The sequence below is a fragment of the Neomonachus schauinslandi genome, chromosome 5 (genome assembly GCF_002201575.2).
Source record: "Neomonachus schauinslandi chromosome 5, ASM220157v2, whole genome shotgun sequence".
Classification (NCBI taxonomy): domain Eukaryota; kingdom Metazoa; phylum Chordata; class Mammalia; order Carnivora; family Phocidae; genus Neomonachus; species Neomonachus schauinslandi.
In genome coordinates, this window is record NC_058407.1 from 5,492,786 (window position 1) to 5,510,314 (window position 17,529).

The 17,529-nt window shown below is 55.3% G+C and overlaps 1 protein-coding gene across 1 annotated transcript in view; it reads right to left on the reverse strand.

The window, feature by feature from the left end:
* The window catches only part of PARVB (parvin beta), a 67,881-nt gene that overhangs the window by 35,063 nt on the left and 15,289 nt on the right, over positions 1-17,529 (reverse strand). Inside the window, exons 2-3 of the mRNA XM_021687796.1 lie at positions 14,328-14,417; positions 11,480-11,550 (exon numbers count right to left, since the gene is read on the reverse strand). Of these exons, the coding sequence (XP_021543471.1) occupies positions 11,480-11,550; positions 14,328-14,417 (161 nt within the window). The remainder of the gene's footprint in view (positions 1-11,479; positions 11,551-14,327; positions 14,418-17,529) is intronic.

Here is a 17,529-nt window from a genome sequence, read left to right on the forward strand (position 1 = left end):
GGTCAGGGGGCTTCCTGGAGAAGGTGGCCTCTGAGCAGAGAGAGGAAGGAGGATGGGGATGAGCCGTGCGGCCACCTAGAACAACCAGGGAGGTGTGAGGTTGGGGAGCCGGGGCAGTAGGACTGGGGAAGGGAGATGCTGAGCCAGCCCCAGATGCCCACCTGGCCTCAAGGGCAGCAGCCATGAAGCCGCTCAGGGTGGTGGATGAGGAGAGCGACCGTGGCCACTAGCAGGATGGGGATGCACCCAGACATGACAGAGGGCACAGGTGGGGCAGGAACGAGGGTCGGAGATGACCCTGGGAATGGGCAGGCAAAGCAGGGCAGAGGACCGGGAGATGGACGGAGGAGGGGAGCGGCTGGGCGGGTGCGTAGGACGCCTCCAGGGTGCTGAGGTCTCGGGAATGGTGTGAGAAGGTCAAGAGGAAGACCCTTGCCATGGGCTGGAGGCACCAGTGAGGAAGGGGAGAATAAGGGGAGATAGTCCAAGGAGGGAGGGAAAGGTTTAGAAGCAGCTGGGAGCATCTGGAGCTGGGAGGACATCTGCCCCCTCCTGCCCCGACATCCATGGCGGGGGGGCGGGGGGGGACCCACTGAGCCATCCGGACTCCAACACCCACCCTCCCAGGACCCTGGTTATACAGCTGCCAGCTATCACAGGAAGACCTGCCCCATCCCTTTGTCTCCCCCCGGCCACCAGCAACCTGGCTCCTGGCAAGAAGGACCTCATCCTTGATCCCTTAATCCTACAAAGCACTACCATGGTCCTTTTATCAGCAAGTTTTCAGCGATTATAGGCACCAAGTGACAGTATCCCACTCACCAGCTATCACCGAGCACCTGCCTCGTGCCAGGTGGTGGGGGGCAAAGGTGTCCCCGACCTCCAGGAGTTGACGCTCCACCTGGGAGGTGGGCAGAGATGAATTAGGAGCACGAGCGGGGAAATGGCAAAATCCAGGCCGTGGAGGCGCGAAGCTGTGTCCCTGACATCTCAGGGCAGGTGGGGGCATTCAGAAGGCAAACCCGCGGCGGGCAGGGCAGGAGGACCGGGTGCCCCACAGGACCCGAGCTACAGCCCACGCCGCCTCCATCGGGGCTGGAGTCACAGAGAACCACCTCCTCCCCGCACTGCTGACGGTCCAGGGCACAACCACACAGACCACACTTTCTCAGGACAGAGGATGGGGATGCCTGCTTCTCTCCTGAGACCAAGAGACCTGGAATGCCCCCCACTGTGGCTCTCTAAGGCTGACCCACCGCCCGGACCCTGAACCCACTCCCACAGCCACAGAACTGAGACCCCTATGTCTATGCCCCCCACCCCAGGGGCCTGTTCTGGCCGCTTGATGAGATTTTACCGGTGTGTATTTTTTGCAGAATGTGTTATTTAAACTTAAGAGATAAAAACGAGTACGGGGACACAAGGCTCAGCATCCCTACCCCCCATTTTTGGTCTTCAGAGCCCTCCCCCACCTGGGCCCCCCCTCTGGCCAGCCTGATTCCCCACCAGCTTCCCACAGTCCCCCCAGCCTGCCCTGCTGCCGGCCTTCTGCTCAGCTGCAGATCCCCAGCTCCTGCACCTCCTCACCCACCGGGTCCGGGCACCCCGCACCTCACAGCAGCCACAAAGGGCTGGCCCTTGACCCCCCGCCCCCCAGGCAGACTTAGCACTCCCTCAGGCCAGGGATGGCGCCTGCTACTTTAGCCTCCCCACAGCACCCAGCAAAGGCCCGAGCCCTAAAGGGGTCATAAATACCAGGTAAGTGACTACTAATAGCGTTCCTCATGTTGTCTATAATTTTTGGCTACTAGCTTTAAAACGATTTTGTAGGCAGAAATTTTAAAATGCCCCCTAAGATCCCAGCCTGCTGTGTACAGGCCCCTATCAACCCCTGGGACTGTGTAGATGATGGTGTGCACCCCATGATGAGGCTGTTATAGAAAGATTATCCAGGTGGGCCTGACCTAAGCACATGAGCCCTTTGAAACTGGATCTAGGGGTCAGAGACCACAGGCCAAGAGAGGGGAAGCACAGGGGAGAGCCCCCGTTGCTGGCTCTGAAGGCAGCAGGCCCCACCTGGAGAGGAGAGGCCTCTAGAGGCAGAGTTGATTCTTCCCCAGAGCCTCCAGAAAAGCACTCAGCCCGGTGTCACCTGCAGCAGAGAACCCAGCCACACCTCTGACCTGCAGAACTGTGCGCTAATAAACAATGTTGCTTTAATCAGTTGAATTGGTACTTAGTTACACATCAACAGAACACTAATACAAAGGGCATTCGCTATCACAACTTGCAAGCATCAGCCTCATAAACAAGCGCGGCTACCACCACCTACAAAATCCAGTGTGCTGCCCGCACCCTGAGTTTTAGCTGTGTGACCTGGATCCAGTCGCTTAACCTCTCTGGTCCTCAGAGTCTTTGTTAAAAAGAAGACAAACCAATTCCTACCCCTGTGTGTGTTACATGACCCAGCAATTCCAGTTCCAGACGTTTCTGCTAAGGTACTAATCCAAAAGTGCCCCTAGACATTTACTAACTCTGGAACGACTCCAAATTTTGTGTAGGAAAAACTATATACACAGAAGACAAAGCCTGAAGGGACACCAATAAAAGAGAATTACCACTGCCTTCTGTTTGATTTGTGTCTTCCAGGTTTTCAGCAGTCTATGCTGCTGTGGTAGTTAGAAAAAAGTAATAATAAATACCCTTTAAAAAAATCACTATCCAGATGGCTCCTTTGCAGAAATTGACAAGCAGATCCTAAAACACATATGGAAATCCAAGGGCTCCCAAATAGCCAAAACAATCTCAAAGAAGAAGAAAAAAGTTGGAGAACTCACACTTCCGGATTTCAAACCAAACCAAAAGGCTACAGTAATAAAAATGTGGGTGCTGGCATAAGGACAGACACAGAGACCTAGAGAATGCAACTGAGAGGACACCAGTCGCCCTCCCACTATAGTCCACAGAGAGCAGTAAAAATGATAATTCGATTCAGCAAGTGGTGCTGGGACAACTGGGTGTCCACGTGCAAAAGAATACACCACATACAAAACTCAAAATCAACTCGAAATGGATCAAAGGCCTCAGTATTAAAACAAACACTACAGAAGTCTTAGAAAGCAGAATAAACCTTCATGAGCTTGGATTAAGTAATGATTTCCTAGCTACAACACCTAAAGCACAAACCACACACACAAAAAACAGATAAACTGACTTAAAACTAAAAACTTTTGTCCTTCAGAAGATACCAGCAAAGGAGCACCTGGGTGGCTCAATCAGTTCAGTGTCTGCCTTCGGCTCAGGTCAGATCCCAGAGTCCTGGGATCGAGCCCTGTGTCGGGCAACCTGCTCAGCGGTGGGCCTGCCTCTCCCTCTCCCTCTGCTCCTTCCCCGCTTGTGCTCTCTCTCAAATAGATGAGTAAAATCTTAAAAAAAGATACCTGCAAGTAAAAAGATAGCCCACAGAATGGGAAATGATTTTGCAAAATCCTCTGAGAAAGGGTTTGTATCTAGAATGCGTAAAGTACTCTTACAACTCAACAATAAAAAGACAGCCAATTTTAAAATGGGCAAAAGATCTGGTGAGACATTTCTCCAAAGAAGTACACACATGCCCAAAGCATGAAAAGTCACTAGCAATTAGGCAAATGCAAATCAAAACCACGGTGAGATACCATTTCATACCGACGAGAGTAGCTATAATTAAAAAGACATACAATAAAAAGTGTTGGCAAGGATGTGGAGAAACTGGAACTTTTCCCACATCGCTGAAAGCATGTAAAATGGTGCAGCTACTTTGCAGAACAGTCTGGCAGTTTCTCCAAAGGTTAAACACAGAATTATCATCTGACCCAGCAAGCCCACTCCCAGGTATGTGCCAAAAGAGAATACTGAAAACACATGTCCATGCAAAATCTCATACACGGATGTTCAAAATATCCACTATTCAAAACAGCCAAAAGGCAGAAACAACCCAAGGTCCATCAACAAATGAAGGCGTAAACACAGTGTAGCCTATCCACACAGTGGAATATTATTCGGCCATAAAAAGGAATAAAGTACTGACACATGTTACAACATGGATGAAACTTTCAAACGTTCCGCCAAGTGAAAGAAGCGAGTCACAAAAGGCCACATATTGAATGATTCTCCTTACATGAAATATCCAGAATCAGCGAGTCTATGGGGACAGAATAATTCCACAGAGACTGAGTGGCTACCATTGGGGGGAGGGGGGTGGGGGGGCGGGAAGGAAGAGGGACCGACTGTCGATGGGCGTGGGGTTTCTTTTGAGAGTGATGAAAATATTCTTAAATTGATTGAGGGGAAGGTCTCATGACTATGGGAGGAGACTAGTCACCCCTGAACTGGATGGTACGTGAATTCTATCTCAACAAAGCAGTTATTCGATTAACCTCTGGAATACAGATGTTCACACCTACTTCTGCAGGGCTGTTCTGAGGATTCGTGAGACGGTTTGGTTCTAAACAGCTACAGTGATATACACAGATGTTAGCGTGACCATCCCTGGAGCTCTTGGCACGTCAAAAGCTCCTTTCTGATTTACTCAGCATTACCACCAGCACCTAGAACATATGCCAGACACCGCCCTAGACATGGGAGATATAAACGTGACCTCATCTCTGCCCCCACATGGGGCTGTTAAGGCGTCACAGCTGCTTGCTGGGAAGGGCATGTGCAGGAAGGGTATACACAAGAGGCCCAGCTCGTCCTCCCTCGGCTACTAGAAAGAGCTGGTCCCCACCCTGCAGGGAGTCTAACACCCTGCACCTCTCTGATCTTATCTCTGACCACTGTCCTTCTTGTTCACTAGGCTCCTGCCACACTGTCCTCCTTGTTCGTCCTTATACATGCCAGGTACACGCATACCACAGGACCTTTGCACTTGCTCTTGCCTCTGCGGTGACATTCTTGCCCTAGGTACCAGCAAGCAGCTCTCAGTTCAAAGCCACCTCTCTGACCACCGTACCTAGAACAAGGGGAGAGGAAACCACCCTGCTTCTTGTTTGAGCCTCCTGCAAAGCACTCATGGCCATCAGGCCATACATTCATTCACCAAATCTGTCTCCCCAGCTGACCTGCCTGCTCCACAAGGGTTGGGCCTTTGTTTTGCTCAGTGACATACCCCCAGCGGCTATGCTTGGAACAGACCCACAGAAGGTGCTCAAACCACCTGCAGCACTGCCTACAGACCTGGGCCGGTCTCTTGGGCACATAGACATCTGGTCCCAGAGGCTGCCTCGCCCGGAGCTCAGTCCTGCCGGCAAACACACAAGAGATACCATTTCTGTTACGAAGAAACGAAAACTTAAAAATCCCTGTGTCCCCATGAAGAGAATCCGCTGCAGAAATCAGGTTGCTGACCTGAACGATTACAAAACAGGACCAAAAGGGATGAAGAGCCCATTCCCCACAACAGGCCACGGGGGTCAGCTCTGGGAAGCAAAAGCAATCTGGCACCCAATTTTGCCGCCGCCCCCCGCAAAGATGCAATCTCCTCCCCGGACACCACAAAGCACCGCGATTCTATTCCTCTGCTCGCCCGTCTTAATCCTGTTTCAGGCAAGACGTCTTCAAGATAGCACCAATCATTATTTCTCGGACGCACTCATTTGCAAACCCCAAATCCTGCAGGCAAATGTCTAGGACATACAGTAATGATGCCCTTGGCACGTATGTTTTACAGGCTTGCCTTAAGCAGAATAAAAAATTACGTTTCCCCAAAAAAAAATTACGTTTCCCCTCGTTCCTTCTGAATGATAATCAGGATCTGCGGCCCGTCTCCCGAAAGCTCTGACAGTTATGTTTTAATCACTTCCAAACAGGCTCGTCGCTGCTTAATCCACGGATGTGGGCTTGACTGCAACAGGCAGGGGGCCGGCCCGAGCCGGGTGCAAATGCCAGGACGCATCACAGGGGCGTCTCCACGAAGCTCTGGCTCCAAGAGCACCACTTTCCGCCCAGAGGATCATTTTTCTGCAGCTGATTCTCTTCACGGGGACACAGGGAGGAAGAAAACAGAACTTCACAGCCAAGAAGAGTCTTGTCCAATAAACTGGGAAATGAGATGTGAAATCTGCTCACGGGGAGAACCGTGTACCCCAGTTAACAACACGGTCTGCTCACCTTGGACCAACATGCTTATGAGCGCGCAGGCCTCTTCTCTGGCTCTTCATTCTGGAAAGCGTGACAGTTGCCACACTGTCTTTCGAGGATCATTAAAAACATCAAGTATCTCATCTATTAACTGCAATCTGCCCGGGGCCGCACGAGCTGTTCGCCCTGTAAGTAGTCCAGGGAGCTTCTGGAGGATGCTAGAGAAAATGCCTGTGGCACAGAATACCAGCGGGGAGGGCAGGGCAGGAAGTCTTTCAGGCTCTTGAACCCACAGGATGCTCGTGCCCACTTCCCAGTTCCCACAGCAGACCTGCGCCTCCCCCTCTCCCCACGGCGCCCGGGCTCCACACCAGCGACAGCACCTGCCAGACGGCGACAGCGCGGGATCTGCTGTGCCCCCCACAACGCTACTGCGCCCCCAACTTTTGTCTGGGCCCGGATCTGAATCGAGGAAGCCAGACTCCAAGCGCACCTTGGCTCTTCACCCCTAAACACCCCAGTAGGCTCAACGGATGCTCAGAGAGAATTTCTGAATGAACGGCCTCATTCATACTGCCTGGCGTAGCCGGAGCCAGGGTTCTGTTTTATAGGAAACAGAGGGCAGCTCACAATATTTTCAACGGTGACAGTCCCGTGGCAGCAGGGTCAGCGGGGCTAAGTCTACAGAGGGAGACAGGACAGGGGCCAAGACAAGAGGTGAAAAAGAGCAGTTGACTGAGAACAGAGCAAGAAAACAAGGAGACTGACCATGCTGCCTCAGAGATGTCCCTCGGGTGCCCAGACTGGGACGTGGCCAGTGTCAGCTGACCTCACTCCTGACCTGCTCAGGCTGGCGTGTGGCCCACGCTCCCCACTGAAAACACCCTTTCTGAGCAGAATCCCTGCCAAGAACCACTGGCAGGCCCCCTCAGACGTAACCAACCAGCAGCATGGACAAGGAGAGTCCGCGGTGCGGAAAACGGGTCTGAAAAGCACTAAGAATCACGCAGGTCAAGCACATGGAGTGGTTTTGTTGGAACCACCAAGACTAGCTGTCCGCACCCCCCGGTTCCCAAGGCGGGGCTCCTGGGACCACCTGCAGCAGCATCCAATTCACAAGGGCCCCCAACCCTCGCCCCATGCTCCCAGAGCCCCCTTCCCAAGATTCCAACTCCGTTGGTCTGGTGATGGGGCAAAAAGACCCGCCTGGTCCCCGAGGTGCACACCCTTGCAGGTGGTTCTGACACACCTCATGCACTCACTCCTCCTCCTGCCAGTGGGAATCAGCACGGCTGTGTGCGGGCACGCCTCCCAGCACTGGGGATTCGGCTGGGAGCAAAATCTGACACTCGCCACACGGGCTTCCATTCGAGAGGGAGGAGACGAGAAGTGTACCAGTCCGGGCCAGGGGAAGTTGGGCGGAGAGAACCAGCCAGGGCAAGGAGGTGGGGTGTGGAGCACAGGGGCGGAGGGGAGGGGCTGGAGGCGGGGACATCAGGAGAAAACGGACAGGTGGAGAAGAGTTCTCCGTGCCGGGGGCTGCAAGTGCACAGGCCAGGTGCAGATCTAACCTTGCCCGGAGCGCAGCGGGGGTGTGCCTCGGCCTCTGGGAGGTGATCTCTAGGCCACTGGAGTGTCTTGCCAGATGGTTTACATGGGAGCCTTGGGCTGGCCAGAAAGGACCAACGTGGCTTAGGGCTGGAGACAGGTTGGTCCCCAGGGCAGTCAGACATGCCTCTAGGATGGCACCCCAATAAACTCTCTGGACCACGAAGCTTGGGGACCTTCCCTGGCTAGCGATGCTCAGAGAATGCTGTCTTCTCATTGCCAGTAAGTGATGCTGTCCACGATGCCACCAGGAGACATTTGGAAATGCCACGTTCGGTGCCCTCCCGGGCCTGCCCTCGGTGCCTCCTCCCCCGGCTGATTTTCACCTGTGTCCCTTTTACCACGATGAACCATAACAGCGAGTATGGCAGCATTCGGTGAGTCCTGCGAGTCTTTCTAGTGTCAAACCTACAGGTCGTCTTGGGGACCCGAAACCTGTAATTAGTGTCAGAAGTGAGGGTGGGCTTGGGGGCCGGCCTCTCGTATCACACACCTGGGTGGGCAGAGGCTCAGTGGCAAGCCAAAAGGGGAGGCAGGAAGTGACGTGAGCTGGGCTGCCCTCCTCCCCCCCACCGCACGCCCGGGGACAGGCCACGGTGGCCTTGGGACCGGCTACTCCCCCAGCGAGGAGAAGCTGGTGCGGACGGCAGCAGACCCCAACTCAGGGGTACACCCAGGCCCCACATGCCCGGCGAACACGAGTGAACCAAGGGCAGCCGAAGCTCAGCCCTGTATCCCCCGAGCCACCGCCCGCCTGTGTCTCTGTTGAAAAAGGCTCTAGTTGTGAGAACTAATATTTCCCGCACACTCCTCCACGCCGTCACCACAGCGACTAACAATCCACAGCCAGCCAAACCGCTTGCTTTGGAAATCGCTTGATAAAGTGAAAAACAGGCCGCCAGCCTGCCTCGAGAGGCTGCCTGCAGTCTGAGAGCAGGCAGAAACTTCCAGAAATTGCCCGTCTCCTGGCAAAGGTACTCCAGGCTGGCAGGACGGCCAGAGGAGCAGACAGCTCAGCGTCTCGCAGCTGGCCCTTCCAGGAACCCGGCGAAGTTGCAAGGCCCACCTGGCACGGCCCAGGTGGCCAGCGGAGCCAGGAGCTGGGGCGGGGGGGTGGGGCAGCAGTTTGGGGAAGGCAGGTGACCTAGCCTGGTGTCTTAGTTTCCTACGGCCGCTCTAACAAAGGACCACAGATGGGTGCCCACACAGCACCAGTGTATTGTCTTACAGCCCTGGAGGTCAGAAGTCCAAAATCAGCTGCCCCGGCCTACGGTCACAGTGTTGGGAGGGCTGGCTCCTTCCGGAGGCTCTAGTGGACAATCCGTCTCCTTGCCTCTTCCAGCTTCCAGACGACACCTGCATCCTTGGCGCCTGGGCCCTTCCGGCACCTTCCAAGCCCGCGATGTATCACCTGCCTCTGTCACCATGCTGCTCCTTCATGCGTGGGCAAATCTCCCTTGCCCCCGCTTCTAAGGACTCTTGTGCAGGCACTGGGCCCACCTGGGGTGACCCAGGATCATCTCCCAAACGAAGACCCCTGCGTCATGTCCGCAGAGTCCCTTTTGCCACATAAGGAGGTAATAGTCCCATGGACACCTTGGGGGGCCATGACTCAGCCCACCACCCCTGGGTTCCCAGAAAGAGAGCCCAGGGCCAAGCTCACTACTGATCCCTTGCTGGGGTGGGGGCAACCCCAGGCTGGCAAGAGTGAGCGGGAAGGGAGGTGAGGCAGGTCCACCCCTGAGCTGACCACAGCTTCGGAAGAAAATCCATCAGTGCTCAGCCAGGCAGCCTCCCCCGCCTGTGGAGCCGTGGCCCTCTCAGCCACCCAGCAGGGAAGTGAGGGAGAGGCTTTCATTCTCTGGTGCTTTCTGGTCCTGCTTTGCCTGATGGGGCATGGACTTGCTCGTGCTGCCAGACCCTCTAATCAGCACACCCCATTCCCTGCAGCATGGCCCTTCAGCCGAATCCAGAATCCAGAAGAGCTGCGGTAGCCGAGCCCACAGAGGTCCCACTGGGCTGGCCCCGGATGCGGAGACGCTGCAGACCCCTCCACGGGGGCTGATGAAGGACAAGCAGCTGACCAGCCCTCACCCCGTGGGGTCTGAAACAGCCTGCGGGCTTGGGAGTGACGGCAGCACAACGGAGGCCGCTGGGGCCAGGTGGATCCGAGACGGGCATGAAGCAGCCCCCATCAGAAGGAAGGCGATCCGTTCATCTCACTATGCCCAGGGCCATGCATGGCACAAAACGTTCAGCCCGGGCTCAGCGAACAAGGTGCCAGATGACTAGACCCATTCAGGCCCGCACACATGGCTAACAGGTGTAACGGGGCAGTGGGGGGCGGGGTGCCTCTCCCCTCTGTCCTCATGTGAACGTGAGGACAGCACCAGCTCTCCTGGGGGTGTTTCAGGGAGGCGATGCTTGTGAACTCTCAGCTTTGCTCAAAGGCTGAAGAAGGAGAAAGCCGAAAGGTGTGTGTGGCGGTTAATCCTGTCAGCTGGACTGGGCCACGGAAGGCCTGGACACCGGATTCAACACTCCTTCTGGCTAGGTCTGCGAGGATGTTTCCAGAAGAGATGAGCACTTGAACTGGCAGACTGAGCAAAGCAGAGGAGACATGGATGACCCAGGCGGGCCTCACGCAATCCACTGAGGACCTGAATAGCCCAAAAACGTGGAGGAAGGTGGGATTCACCCTCCCGGGCCTGCCGGCTGAGCTGCACGTCAACCCTGTCCTCGGCCCTCCTGGCCCGCCCGCCTTGGAATTACGGCACCTGCTTTGCTGGGTGTCTGGCTGTGGACAGCAGATCGTGGGGCTCCAATCATGTAAGCCCATCTGTCATAATAATCATTACATCTAGATGTAGACAGATGGATAGACGGGTCCACTCTGTTGGTTCTGTTTCTCTGGAGAAGCCCAACTGATACAGTGCAAACCCTTTCTACTACTGAAACATCCCCCATAATAGTCTTTGGTGGCTCAAAGACAGGGTCACTTTCCTCACCAACATTCTTGTGTTCAGAGTAACAGAGTGAATATTAGAGGGAAAAAAGTTCTTAATAAAGTAAACCAGGTAACGTCAGTTGTTAGGAATCAAGGTTTTTGGGTGGGCCCTAACACGGGCCTTTTCAAGGTCAACTTTTACCAGGAGACAATTTGGCAAAAGCGTTCCTGATCCTGCACCAGCCCCCGTGAGAACGCGGTTCTGCGCCATGTCGGGTCCAACGGCGCCGACTAAGGTGGAGAAACGTTTTGAAGAGCACTTCTAATAGCCCGTGTCTGTGGCATGGACTGTCACGGACAGCGTCCTCAAAGCCCGGGGGTCACCTGTGTCCACCTCGGGCTGCCGAAGTGAAAGCTTTTCCATGGCCACCTGCTCTGGTGCGGAGCTGGGTCTCACGGGGCGAGGACGCTGTCAGCGCCCGAGCCTTTGCTCGTCCATCGGGGGGGATTAACTCTTGAAGCCCCATCATGGTTTAGATCAGAACAATCAAAACTGCAATCGGCAAACACACACAGATACCACAAATAAAGCCTCACCGCTGAGCCGGGACTCAGAAACCAGGCTAAGGAGACAGAAGCTGCCGTTGACACTCTGAATTAGCCACGGGGTCCCCAGCCCTCCCGTCCGGCTTCCCTGACCCCGGGGACCAGCTCCGGGGCCCACCCCTCACCCTCCACCCCCCTTCCCAGCCCAGCTGTCTGCCCACCACGGCCCAGAAGGAAGGCACTGACCGAGGTGCTCCTTACCTTGACCAGCTCCTTGAATTTGGGGTCATCCTTGGAGGTGGGGTCGATCATCGTGCGCTCCTCGTTCTCCTCTGCCGGGGAAGAGAGTCACGGTCAGCACTAGTGGGCGCGGCAGGGCTGTGGGGACGACCGACTCCCCTTGCCCGAAGTCGGGGAGAGGGACTGAGAGCAGAGAAGCCAGTCATTCCCTCAGTGGGTCACACACTGGGAGGACAGCACACACACGGGCTGAATCGGATCCGTGGGAAAAGCTCCTGGCAGCCGCTGTTAATAAATGCGTACACCGAGAAAGCTCCCTACTCCGTAAAATAGGATGAACCAAAAATTTAGACAAAAAATTGCAAAAAAAAAGGAAGGGGTGGATGATGTTTCACAATAAAATGTGTTCATGCCTCTTCTGTTTATTTGTTACCCGTTTTCCCTCCATGTTCAGGCCTCGATCTACAGGCATTGGGGCCCAGGAGCTGCTGCAGAGGGGCTGGCATGATAGTGAGGAAGAGGGGCTACACACGGGAAAGCCCCCCGGCGGCCCGACACCATCCAGAACAAAACTGGCCACGCCCGCGCACAAGGAGAGGGTGTGGGAGGCACCGCGGACCACACAAGGGGACGCAGAGGGGGAGGCCTCGGGACCTGAGCAGGGGAAGAGCCCGCAGGACACACAGGTGGCGATGACCAGGCTCCCACAGAGCTAGGGCCCCTGTCCATGCCAGTGGGAACAGAATGGCTTTGAGAGGACTGGCTTCACAATAGCAAATTTTAAAACCTCACTTAATGGAGAACTATTTTTGAGTCATACAGGTCTGATGCTTGAGAGGGACGCTCCAGGTAAGACACAGGAGAACACACAGGGGTCCCTTGTGATGTAAGGCCCTCAGCAGCCTCCCAGTGCTCCTGGGACCAAGGCCAGCACCCTCCATGTGCCTCCAAGGCCCTCTGCAGCCTCACTTCCTCAGCTGTCCCTGGCACTCTCCACCCGCCAGCCCTTCCAGCCTTCCCTAGCTCCTCAGCAAGCGTCACCACTGCCTGCCACAGGACCTTGGCACATGCTGCTCCCTATCTGATACCCTCTTCCTCTACTACACATCCCCTTCACCTTTCAGATCTCAGTTCCAGGTGCTGACCAGGTCAGTCCTTATCAAGGTCACACGAGCTTCAGGGACAAGCAGAACCTTATGGAACAAACTGAAGGACACCAACTCCCTTTGCCCAAGAGTGGCTATTTATAAAGATGGCAAAACGAGGAGGGTTAGGGCCCAGGGAAAGGCAAGTTCAAGGCATTATCGACAAAACAAGAGCCTGCCATGTGTTTAGGATAAACCTTCTAGCACCCCGTTGGTCTAAATCAGGGTTCTCAACAGGAGCAACTGTGTCCTTCCCCCACCCCAGGGGGCATGTAGCAATGTCTGGAGACATTTTTGGTTGTCCCAGCTGGTGGCACCTCATGGATAGAGGTCAGGGATGCTCAAACCCCACAAAACCCAGGATAGCCCCCACAGTAAAGAATTACCCAGTGCCAGATATCCACAGTGCCGAGATGGAGCATCCTGTTCTGTGTCCAGCTAATTTCCAGACCCACGAGCAAGTCCCCAGTTTCCCCTTAGAGAGGGTCACTCGGGAGCATGCTCTTCAGCCAGACTGAAGGTGACCAGCAGCATGTACAGTGAAGAGTCATGCTCTTCCAAAAGGAGAGGGGCCACAGTGGACCCCAGCAGGATCTCAGGGTCCTTGTCCAGCACTTGGCTTCAGGTCTGCCAAGCTGAACCTGTGTTTGCATTTCTCTGCAAGCTCTTGCTGGCCTGGCCTTGTCGTGGAAACCACAAAGGACGGACCAACCGGGACTTCCCTTTGAACCAGGGTTTAGAGATAAGCAGAATGTTCCACAACTGCCTTTCAGACTGATCAGATCCCAAAACACGCTTTAAGAAAAATGTGTCCAGGGGCGCCTGGGTGGCTCAGTCGTTAAGCGTCTGCCTTTGGCTCAGGTCATGATACCAGGGTCCTGGGATCGAGCCCCGCATCGGGCTCTCTGCTCCTCGGGAAGCCTGCTTCTCCCTCTCCCACTCCCCCTGCTTGTGTTCCCTCTCTCGCTGTGCCTCTCTCTGTCAAATGAATAAATAAAATCTTTAAAAAAAGAAAAAAAAAGAAAAATGTGTCCAGACTGTCACCTCATTAGTGCTGGCTGTGATGTGGTCTCAAGGAGGTGGGTACCGGGGCCTTCACCACTTGGTGGGTCCTACCCAGCAAGCCCATGGCCTCGGGACAGCTCTGGCTTACGCAGAGATTAGGGTGTATTAACTATGTTTCTTACTTTCTATATTTTCGAATGCTTTGACACCTTGGGGCCTGGGGACCTAGAGACACTGCCCCTCCCAGGGCCCGGGACACACCAATCAGGAGAGCCCCTAGAGCCCCCCGAGATTATCCCAACCAGCCAGTCCACACCTGCCTACACTGCCCCACCCCGTCCTTCCCACAAGAAAAGAAAGGCCGCGCCTTCCCCTCCCTCCTGCTTCCTGCCCAACCCTGGCGTGCCCCCACCTCGGGACTGGGCATATAACAAGCTGTCTTTTCAATGCTGTTCAACTCTCGATCCGTTGGCCTCATCGTACGTAACTACTAATTCAACCGACGTTTGAAATCAGACAGGCAGAAACTTACAAAGGAAGACTGAGTTTTCTTTCCTACCGACTTTTCTAAACATGACCTTGAGCTAAGAGCCCAGACTCTCGGATGCCACCTGGCGTGATGTCTGGTCACCAGGCCATCCCCCTGGTGCTCCTCCTCAGCCTCACCAGCCGGGGGAGCTCAGCAGCGTCACGACAGGGGTTGGCAGAGCCCACGGTACCTAGCAGGGTGTCTTCGGGGTGGACATCCGTCGAGGCGGGGGACATCGGCGAATTGATGGCATGTCTGCCTTCTTCCTGCAGGTCACTCACTGTCGAGAAAGGAAAACAAGGGTCAGCGTCAATGGAGTACCGTGGCCTTGCATGTCGGCAGTGGAAACACGCAGGAATCAACTCCTGCTTTTCAAGCATTTAACAAACATTCCTAAATGGCCTGTCGCCCAGAAAGAGTCCGAGCAAAAATGCTCCGAACTGAGAATTCGTTCTGCAGTGCTTCCCTCTGGCGCCAAGTATTTCCTGATGCCCGCCAAGCCCTGCCAGTCTGTTTCCGCTGCTCTTTGGAATACATGATTAAGACACGGAAGCTTCTGGATGCTTCCAGATCCACCCTAGCCTGCTGAGATAGACAAAGCTGGAACCGCAGCGACAGGGCCTGAAATGGCGGGCTCTCCGCTGCTCCCTGGAGAGCTGTGTCCTCAGCCATGGGATCTGGGGGTGGAGGCCGCTCCCAACGTGCACACAGGCAAGTCCCGAATTTAGAGCGATGCTATTGTCAATGGTCAGGTTCAAGGGAACAGAAGCCTGAGAGCAGGTAATGGCCAGCACTGGGGCAACAGAGCATGCAACAGAATCTAACCAACCTGACCCGAGGCTTCGAGCTGGAGGCACCATGACCTGCGGTGTGGACCACCAGCTGCTCTGTGTGTGTGTGTGTGTGTGTGTGTGTGTGTGTTGGGGGAACACTCAATAATCACAGGGTGCAAAGGGCTACAGGATCAGAGGCACAGCATGGATGCCAGGGGCAGAAAGGATCCTTTGCCCCCCAGGAAAACGCCTCGAGTCACATCTGCCAGAGTGTACCACCGGGACCCCCGGGGACCAACACCCTTGCCCTGTCCCACTGTTTCCTCTGGTGCCCACCTACTCCTGGAACTCCAGCGTCCAGCCCCAGGATCTGATTCAATGGGTGGGGCCTGGGCACCTGATGCTTTTGACAGCCCTGGTTGAGAGCTCTGGGCCACAGTCCCCCACCACACGCCACGGACTGGCCTCCCTATTGGTGGTCCCGGGTCACCGGTGAGCTCCGGCCTTCTCTTCCGTGAAAACTTCTCATACGTGAAAACCTCTTTCCTCTTCCAATACCAGAGTCACTGTGAACCGTTCACACCGCCTATCCCGGGCATCTGAAGAGTAACCAAGGGGACAGGGCCTGATGGCTTTGGAGCAGGCAGGCTGGGGTGGTACGCCCCAACTCTGCTAGTGGTGAACCCCAGGCAAGTCCCAGTCACCCCTCAGGGCCCCTGGGAGGACGAAATGATGATTGTCAGCTCTCCAGCCCAGAGCCAGGCACACAGTGGGCTCCGCGGACGGCCAGCCCTCTGCCCCGCGAGAGAATGCCCGCGTCTCACACCGGAAGGCCCTGAGATGAGGCTTATTACAAAGCAAACTCTCACATCCCCACGTCCCCTAGCAGCACGATTCACAAGAGGCAGCAGCACCCTAAGAGCCCACTGATGGGTGGGTGACTGAGCAAGAGGCGACCTACCCGTACGACGGAACGCTACTCACCCGTAGGAGGGAAGGCTGTCCTAACACCTGCTACCGCACGGATGAACCACAAGGGCAGCACGCCACGTGGTAGTCACAGTAGGACAAACACAGCGAGGGACCCAGAGTCATCAAGCCTCAGAGGTAAAGTCGGATGGCGGGGGGAGGGGGGTTTGTGTTTAACGCGGACGGAGTTTCCACGCTGGACGGTGAAAAGCTTCAGGAGACGATGGTGGCGTCACGCCACACCGTGAACGGACTTCATGCACACGCTCACAAAGGGTTAACATGATACATTTTATGTTATGTATGTTCTACCACAAAAAAAAAAAAAAAGAAAGAAAAGGAAAAGCTCTGCCAACAACATCCCGGTCTGGAAGTTGGAAGTCGTCCCCGCGGTCAGCCCCGCGCACGCACACCCGCCTCCCCAGGGCACGTCCTAGGAACAGACGGCACGCACAGCCGTCTTTGTATCCCTGACCCCTTAGCTTAACCCTGTGCGAGACACACACAAACGCTCAGCACCTTCAAGTGTGATGATGCAGAGGTAGGTTTTGGAGATGCCCCCGCCCCGCTCCCCCAGCAATAGTCCACAGCCGCCCACGGGGGGCCCAGGCCAGCTCCGAAAGCAGCGACCACATTTCAGCAATCGCTTTTACTGTGTAATGAGTTACGAGGAGCATCTTAGCCAGCAAAAAGCTTCCAAAGGCAGAAAAAGGAAAGCGGAAAAGGGGATCTTGCATTGTATACACGAGGAGCTCCTGAACCGGTGAGCGGGGTGTATGCGGAGACCCTGAACACCTAAGTCCCATTTCCCGGGCCAATATCACAGAAGGACAAAGAGGCCGGGGGGGGGGGTCCCTTGAGGTCCAGGTGGTCGGGGATGTGGTTATGTTCACAGCCCAGGAAAGAAGAAAAGGTGGAGGGCGGGACAGGTGAGTCATGACAACGAGCCCACAACTCGGCTCAGAAAGATGCCGCACGAGTCATGCTTTCACCGGGACACAGGCTGTGCGACGGGGGGAGGGCGGAAGGGTGGACACGCAGAAATGCTTCCAGGGGGCCCTGCTGTCTGATCTCAAAGACACGGGGAGCAGGGGAAGAGAAAGCAAACAGCATTTTCAAAGCACAGAAATTGGGTCACATGGAAACAGAAATTTCCACTCTGCCCTTCAACATCAAAGATAACACTAAACAGGACCCGAGATTTCTCGACCTTAATAAACGAGAAACGCTCTCACAGAACCGCCCGGGCTCTGGCTCAACACCACATTCCAAAGGAGCGTGTTGTGTGCAAAGCTCTGAGGGAAACAAGGACAGGGCCAACGCTGACGAGCCCGGGTCTGTGACCACAGAGCCAGGGGTCCAAATCCCACTTTACCACACGCGGGCGCGTGGCCTGGAGGGGTCCCTTCACCTTGCCAAGCCTCAGTTTCCCCATCTGTAATATGGGGGTGACAGCACTCCTCAGGGAGTTCTGAGGACTAAGTGAGACCATGAGTGCTCAGCTCCTGGTTCAGAGCACAAGCTCTGTGAAGGTGAGGAACGGAGATGGGAAAGCAGGCTCCAAGAGAGGGACAAAGGAATGAAGGTGAGGAACGGAGACGGGAAAGCAGGCTCCAAGAGAGGGACAAAGGAAAGAGTGGAGAAGGGGAG